This window comes from Ailuropoda melanoleuca, chromosome 14 (genome assembly GCF_002007445.2).
Source record: "Ailuropoda melanoleuca isolate Jingjing chromosome 14, ASM200744v2, whole genome shotgun sequence".
Taxonomy (NCBI): Eukaryota; Metazoa; Chordata; class Mammalia; order Carnivora; family Ursidae; genus Ailuropoda; species Ailuropoda melanoleuca.
In genome coordinates this window covers 49,738,812-49,746,741 of record NC_048231.1, presented here as the reverse complement: position 1 = coordinate 49,746,741, position 7,930 = coordinate 49,738,812, and the positions used below count along the sequence as shown (strand labels likewise).

Genomic DNA, 7,930 nt, shown 5'->3' with positions numbered 1-7,930 from the left:
GCCAAATTGCAATTTTTATTTTATTTTTTTACGTTTGCTTGTCTTGACTGTTCGTGGTCAGATATATTGGTCTTGCCATACAGGGCTTGTGGATTTCTTAAATTGCAAAATAACCTTAAAAGTAAGTGCAAAGAGAAACAAGTGATTCTGATAATTTTCCAAATGAGTATCATAAGGATATTAAAGAAATAAGAGCTAATCTAAGTAACTTTTGAACACTGTACCTAGACTGTAGTAACCTTTGTCTAGGGAAGAAAAAGTGAACAAATCTTGAGTTTTTACCGTGTTTGTCCTTTGCAGTATCCGTTCTAGTGAATCTATTTTGTGTGTATTTTAGGATTGAGCAAATAAGGGCTCCCTTGTTTCTTTCAACATAATTGCAGTACGAAATAAAATAGTTACTATCAACACACAAATGACTTAATATCATGCGATATAGAACTATAATTAGGGACCTATAATTGTGTGAGTCATCAAATATATCACTACAACTGTTGTAAATTTTAATTATGATTCTGAATTATTCATGTGTAGCTATATAAGTTTTCTTTGTAATTTATTATTTATAGTTGTTTGTTCATAACCTAAAGGAAAATAGTAAGATTTTATGTTGGATAGAGCAATCAAAATGAAACCCCTTACAATGGGGACTTCTTTGTAAAAGGAACTCTGTATACTACTCTTAGAACTCTGATTTTCATTTGGTTTATCTTTCTAATACTTAAAGATGTAGTGCTTTCTACAAAAGTTCTTTGAGAACTGAAATGTGTGATGAATATACCTTGAGATGATAAAATGAATATTTTTTAAGAGGGGTCGTGAAGAGAAATATTTTTGATTTGTAAATGCAGGATTACTCACCACATTTTGTGTGTGTGTGGTGCTTTTGTGTTTTGGTTGGTGTTAATGACCTTTTCTCCCTGTGTGCAGGTGTAATGGATAGGTAACAGAGAAACCCTCTTCACTGTCTCGTCAGGGAGGCAGAATGACTGAGTGCTTCCTGCCCCCCACCAGCAGCCCCAGTGAACACCGCAGGGTGGAGCATGGCAGTGGTCTTACCCGAACCCCCAGCTCTGAGGAGATCAGCCCTACTAAATTCCCTGGATTGTACCGCACTGGTGAGCCCTCTCCTCCCCATGACAGCCTCCATGAACCTCCTGACATAGTGTCTGATGATGAGAAAGACCATGGGAAGAAAAAAGGAAAATTTAAGAAAAAAGAAAAAAGGAGTAAGTGCCATTTTTCTCTACACTTTTGATACATTTTAGATAAACTCTTACTCTTATCCCATGTACCTGCTATCTTCTGGGACTATGTCCAAAGACTCTTGTTTGACATTTTCTGTTCTTTACTTTTCTGGGTCTCAGTTTTTGTATACTAGAGTCGTATTTTAGGGTTTTACTCTTGCAAATAAAAATACCAAATTTCCAGAAATGGTAAAGCTTTTTGGTGGAAGTTTCTTTTATTGGTTATTTTAAATAATGTATAAGAAGTAGATATTGGAATTTTACTTATATAGAATATTACTTTCTTGGCTAGGTTGTGTAAGCCAGTTGGGGGTAACTACACTTTATTGGAACTGTGAAAAAAGTAGTTATTTGTTTGTCTTAAGCAAATGCCATAATGCATTCTATTCATAGTTCCTATTCAGTAGGAAAGATGAATTGTTTAAGCATAGCTCTTTAGTTTGTTAAAAGCAGATCAGGTGAGTTATTTTGAGTATTGCTTTATTTTGAATTATATGGTATTTTTAAGTTAATTTGTTTTTTGAAGCATAACATTGAGGCAGAATGCACAAATTGTATATAACTTGAATGAGTTATCACAAAATGGACATATGTCCTTGTAATTATAAGCATCTGGAAATAGAGCATTATCAGCACCCTAGAAATTCCCTTCCATTATCCGTTCAAAGGGAGTCCCCCACCCTTCCCAAAGGTAAGCTTCTTTCAGGATAGCTTGAAACTGCCTATTTTGAATTTATGTAAATGAAAGCGTATTTCCTTTTGCATCTAGTGTCTTTCACCCAAAGTATATTTGTTAGATTCATCCGTGTTATTCCACGTGGCAGTAATTTGTTCATTTGTTTTGCTGGGTTTTGTTTCATTGCATTAATATACTAAAATTTACTCTGCTGTTATTGGTCATTTGGGTTGTTTTCCATTTTTAGTTCATGAATAGGGCTTCTGTGAGTGTCGTCGTAGGTGTTTATACATTTCTGTTGTGTATGCCTGGGAGTGGAGTTGCTGCTCTCTTATAGGCCATGCTCATTTTAGCATTAGTAGATACAGCAAAACAATTTTCCAGAGTGGGTGTACCAGTTTACACTCACACCAGCAGTGTCTGAGAACTCCATTGGCTTTATATCATGGTATCATGCCCTTAAGGTTTCTGCCCTTCTGGTTGGTGTGGAGTTTGTGGTATTTTAAATAGAGGGTAATTTGCGAAATATTTTTAAATCTTTTTTATGAAATAGCTTGTAAGGCAGCTGGCTAAAGAAAATAATAGGAGAATTATGTTTTTCAACAACAAAATCAAACTAGGATAGCTCTTACACGGTATAAAGCAAGCCTCACCGTATGGAAACCAAGGACGGTGATGCAGAGAAACGGGCTGATGCATTCGGCCACCGTCCGGAGATAGGGAATTTCCTGGTTCTGTCCTCCACCCAAACGAGAATTTAGGCCCTGCTGTGGTCTCCAGAAAGAACTTAACAGCTAGTGACAAGAGGGCGGGCTGTGATAGGGGAAGGGCTGGAGCTTCCAAACAGCAGTGCCATTTTTGTCAGTGGTGTCAGATTGCTTCAAATTACAGGGACCCAATGTATGAAAAAAATCTGAAGTAAGAAGACACTGTCAGATGATGAAAAAACACTCTATATTATAGAAGGACTCTTTCCATTAGCCCTCTCTGTAGATCCTTTGTTGTGTATCATAATATTTGGTTTGCCAAAGTTCCACCTAAAACCCGCTGTAAAGGTCACCGGCACTCTGCATTTCTCCCTCTTGTGGTCAGGAGATGTCACTGCCACATCTCGTTTACCTGAGAAGATACCCGTTTCATTTCTGGCAGTACCCAGGAGGGATTGGCCAGGTAGTGAAAAGTGAGGTAGCCAGGGCCTGGTAGCAGTTTTTTTTGGGTCCTGTTTTTAGAAAGTTTATGGACGGTTTGACATTAAACAGATAGATGACTTCTGTTTCCTGCATTTCTTTGGCAGCTGAAGGCTATGCTGCCTTTCAGGAAGATAGCTCTGGAGATGAAGCTGAAAGTCCTTCCAAAATGAAGAGGTCCAAGGGAATCCATGTTTTTAAGAAGCCCAGCTTTTCTAAAAAGAAAGAGAAGGATTTTAAAATAAAAGAGAAACCCAAAGAGGAAAAACATAAAGAAGAAAAGCACAAAGAAGAGAAACATAAAGAGAAGAAGTCAAAAGACTTGACAGCAGCTGATGTTGTTAAACAGTGGAAGGAAAAGAAGAAAAAGAAGAAGCCAATTCAGGAGCCAGAGGTGCCTCAGATTGATGTTCCGAATCTCAGACCCATTTTTGGAGTTCCCTTGATCGATGCAGCCGAGCGGACCATGATGTATGACGGCATTCAGCTGCCGGCGGTTTTCCGCGAGTGCGTGGATTACGTAGAGAAGTACGGCATGAAGTGCGAAGGCATCTACAGAGTTTCAGGTGCTGGGGACACACGGTTCTCATGGGCGTTTTTTAAAAATTCACTTCCGTTTCTGAAAGGAGGAGAAATGATTAGTTTGTGAGAAAAATTGTGGCACAGGTCCTAAGCCTCAATCATAGCCTCGGTCCTTCCAGTTGAACAGAAAACCCCCACAGCGTGTGTGTGTGTGTGTTGACAGTTTGCTTTTTTTATGATACTCCCTTCCATTAGGAGGCTTTCCACACAAGTTGTTCACAGTTTGCAGCAGCCCGGCTGAGTCTAAGCGAAGCAAATGAGTAGTGTCCCTTCACTCTGGTGCGCTCAGACTCGGCCTTTTTCTTCTCACCTCCTTCCTCTGTGAGCAGGCTCAATGTTGGGAGGGAGATGAGCGGGACAAGGAAGGATATATCTGGGGGAAGGACGCTTCTTGGCCAGGAGACACTTTTATTTCCTGAGTTCAGCTAAGGGACATACAAATGTTATTTGCTAAATGTTTGGCCCCAAATGAGAATGCTTTTGTCAGCCACGTGCAGCTGTTACATAGATGAGTGAAATTGATTTTCCATTTATTTATGTTCCCTACGTATGAAAATTTAAATTTCATATTTGGCAAGACTATAATTCATTCAGGTGTCTAAAATCAAGCAAAATATATACTATAATACTATTTAAAGGAAAAAGATTATATTTCTTACAAAGTAGTAAGGCTTTTGTACTGTATAGGATGGAAGTCCTGCCCTGTGGCAACATCGGCGCTCCAAATCATTACCTTCCTATGATTCAGTTTCTTAATACTGGAGATCTGTTTTATAAAACTTGTTGGTCACATGTTTTCATGATGAATCAAATCATACACCTTTAGAATATAGAAAGATTACACTGAGTTTTTCCATTTATTTGGTTCATATACATTTTTAGAGGGCAGATTTGATATTTTTGATTTTTTGGGAAGGGACAGGCCTCTTTGGTAATTGGGGAACCCTTGACGTAGTCCCCTAGATAGCATGTCATCATTTAAGAGTATTTTGGCTAACATGCTGTCATTTTATAGAAGATAAAATCCACAAATTAGGCATTGAATTTGAATTTATAACTCTTTAGCAACATGAAAATTAACACATTTAAATGAATTTGAAAATTTGACTTTTAAAACTAATTAATGATGAATTGATTTTTAAAGATTTAAGCAATACTACCATAGCTGCTTCTCTCACATGAGTTTGATAGGCAGGAAGGAGTTTTGTTTTAGGTGAAAGTTTCTCTGAAGAGTTTTCTGCAGCTTTGTTCAAAGGATTCTTTTGTCTATTTTGACCTATTTTTGATGTTTGCATTCTTTTGGAGAGTCAGAGCTGCAGAACTCCTCTGTTTGTGTGTCAGAGCATTCAAACAGAGCTGTTCCCCTGATCATTAACTCCTGGAGGCTGGGCTTCTGCTTTGATCAATTTTTTATTATTTTTTAAGCTCTGACAGTGTGCTGAATGCAGCACACTGTGGATTAGAGTTTATGGCTGTGACTTTTCTTTCTTTGAATGCTCATAATAATACTGTTTTCTGCTGGAGATTTTTGGCTCTTATTCATATGTAAGTTCCAGTTTTAAAACAAATATATACCATTTTGGATATGCTCTTCCTCTATTTAGGACATTTTATTTGAAGTGTCCAATTTTTTAAAAGAAAACATTTTGATAATTTCAGAGTAACAACAAACGAAATACATATTTTAATTGTTTATTTGTGCAGTTTTCTGGGTAGGCACTATGGGGGAGAAAAATTAGATATAGAGAGAGGAGATCTTTGCTAGGAATTTCACTTGAAGTTATCACTTACTATATTTTACTTATATTGTCATAAAAATAAGAAAATAGGAATTATTGAGGCACCTAGGTGGTTCAGTCGTTTAAGCATCTGACTCTTGATTTTGGTTCAGGTTGTGATCTCAGGGTTATGGGATCGAGCCCCACGTCAGGCTGCACACTCAGCACCGAGTCTGCTTGTCCCTCTCCTTCTGCTCCTTCCTTTTCCCCTCAAATAAATAAATAAAATCTTAAAAAAAAAAAAGAAAATGAGAATTATTTTCTAACTTTTCTGCCTCAAAATGAAGATTATACAAAAATAAGCTTTCTCTTCTTACTTTCATACTTAGAGTTACTGATTTTATTTTGTCAGTGCTGGATAAGTTACAGACTTACTGTAATGGAAGGTTTTCACATAAGATAAGGAATGCCAAAGCCCGGAAGTAAGCACTATTGATATAAAATGCTGTTCCGATTAGATGACACTTGAGTATTTGCATCGACCATTACAGTCTTTCGGCCTTAATCTGTAGCTTTTTCAAATGATTGGCCTAAAGTTTAAGTATTAAACACAACAGGAAGCTGCTTTGTACTTTTATGAGCAGTCACTGGCACTGAATCCACATCACTTAAATGCAGATTGGACTAAGGACTTAAAAACTTATATTTTCTTGATTATCTCTTTCTTTTCGAAATTTGAATGTTTTTAGGAATTAAATCAAAGGTGGATGAGCTGAAAGCAGCCTATGACAGAGAGGAGTCTCCAAATTTGGAAGAATATGAGCCTAACACCGTAGCCAGTTTGTTGAAGCAGTATTTGCGAGACCTTCCGGAGAATCTGCTTACCAAAGAGCTGATGCCTCGCTTTGAGGAGGCTTGTGGGAGGAGCACAGAGAGTGAGAAGGTGCAGGAATTCCAGCGCTTGCTCAAAGAACTGCCAGAATGTAACTATCTTCTGATTTCTTGGCTGATCGTGCACATGGACCATGTTATCACGAAGGAACTGGAAACAAAAATGAATATACAGAACATTTCTATAGTGCTCAGCCCGACCGTTCAGGTACATGGCTTTCTCTGCCCTCTGATGCTGACCCTGGGGAGTGTCGGAGACATTTTCTGTTGCTGAGTCGCATACAAAGCAGTTAACCAGCAAATGTAGACAGTAGATTAGCCTGAATATTGGTCTTTTTCTTTCAGAATATGGAGAGTGTCATCATATGACCAGCGTGTAGCTTTGTAATTTCAGTGTTGTATGGTCTTTGGTGTGGGTTTCTAAACCAGTTTCTGGTGACAGTGATCGTCATCAGTAAAGGAGCCCATGGGACCCACAATTACAGAGTTCATCTATAGAATTTTAAAGATTTCATTTATTTTTTCGAATAGCATTACTGCTTCATTACATCATGTCCACATATCAGACTCAGGCACAAAGGAGCCTAACATCATTTGTTTGGTCAGGGATTTAACCTGGTGATTTCATTCATAAAGATAACTCTTAGGGAAGGATGTTACAGAAATTTACTCTGAGGAGGCATTTCAGGGCATTGGGTAGTGTGTTAATTGATGCCTCTTTACAATGTAAACACTTGGCCTTCGTATATTGCTGCTCACTTGGTGCTGGAACAGAGCATATATTTTCCTTTAATTGGAATTATTGATAGGTTATTGAGGCCAGACACAAAAGACAAAAAATGAAATGATGGTTGTATTTTTATTTTAAGCTCTCTTTTTGGCCAAAATACTAGGTCATTGTCAGCCATTATTATAATGCACTGTTGTAAGAGTGTATTTTCTTACACTTTCATTGTTCATTGATTGTATTTTGGAAGTAAAATGTTTCTCAGATTTCAGTTTGATCATTCAGACTAGTCAGGATTTCAGAATTTGGTAAATATTACATTGTTACTTAATATTACTATAATAGGGACAATAATTTCATAGAAGGTTCAAGTGTATTGTAAGTTTTAGACAGAAAGTAATTAATGACCTGATCTCCTAGCATATGAACATCATATTTAACCACTGGCTGTGCAGATGTGCCCAGAGGCATTCATGTCTAGAGTGAGGGTTCTCGTACTCAGCCCGGCTTGAAAACTGCAAGTGCTCTTACGTGCATCATATTCCTCAGTGCATCCACTTGTGTGTGTTAAAAGGTCTCAAAATAACTTGAGAATAAAGAACGTAAGATTTTTTAAATCGGTTAACATTATATTGCTAAAAAAGAGCAAATTAATGGTCAGTGACTTCTACATCCTTTTTCCTGTCCTTTTTTTCCCCCAGTTCCTTATGATGCTTGAATACACGACTGAACTCCTACTACTTTTCCATTCTTTTCTTTCAATTGGCCACTAATTAGCAAAGCATGTCTGCTCACTACTGAGGAAAACCATCATTCCCGTGTCTAGGATTAAAAGACGTACTATGCATCACACACAAATGAAATGAAATAAAATGATGATTTGAATAGGTTTTTTTTTTTTT

At 37.5% G+C, this 7,930-nt stretch overlaps 1 protein-coding gene across 1 annotated transcript in view; it reads left to right on the top strand.

Annotated features, from left to right (window-relative positions):
- RALBP1 (ralA binding protein 1) overlaps positions 1-7,930 on the top strand; it is a 35,301-nt gene that overhangs the window by 22,145 nt on the left and 5,226 nt on the right. The window contains exons 2-4 of the mRNA XM_034642190.1: positions 931-1,229; positions 3,218-3,676; positions 6,160-6,572. Coding sequence (XP_034498081.1) covers positions 986-1,229; positions 3,218-3,676; positions 6,160-6,572 — 1,116 coding nt within the window. The 5' untranslated portion in view covers positions 931-985. The remainder of the gene's footprint in view (positions 1-930; positions 1,230-3,217; positions 3,677-6,159; positions 6,573-7,930) is intronic.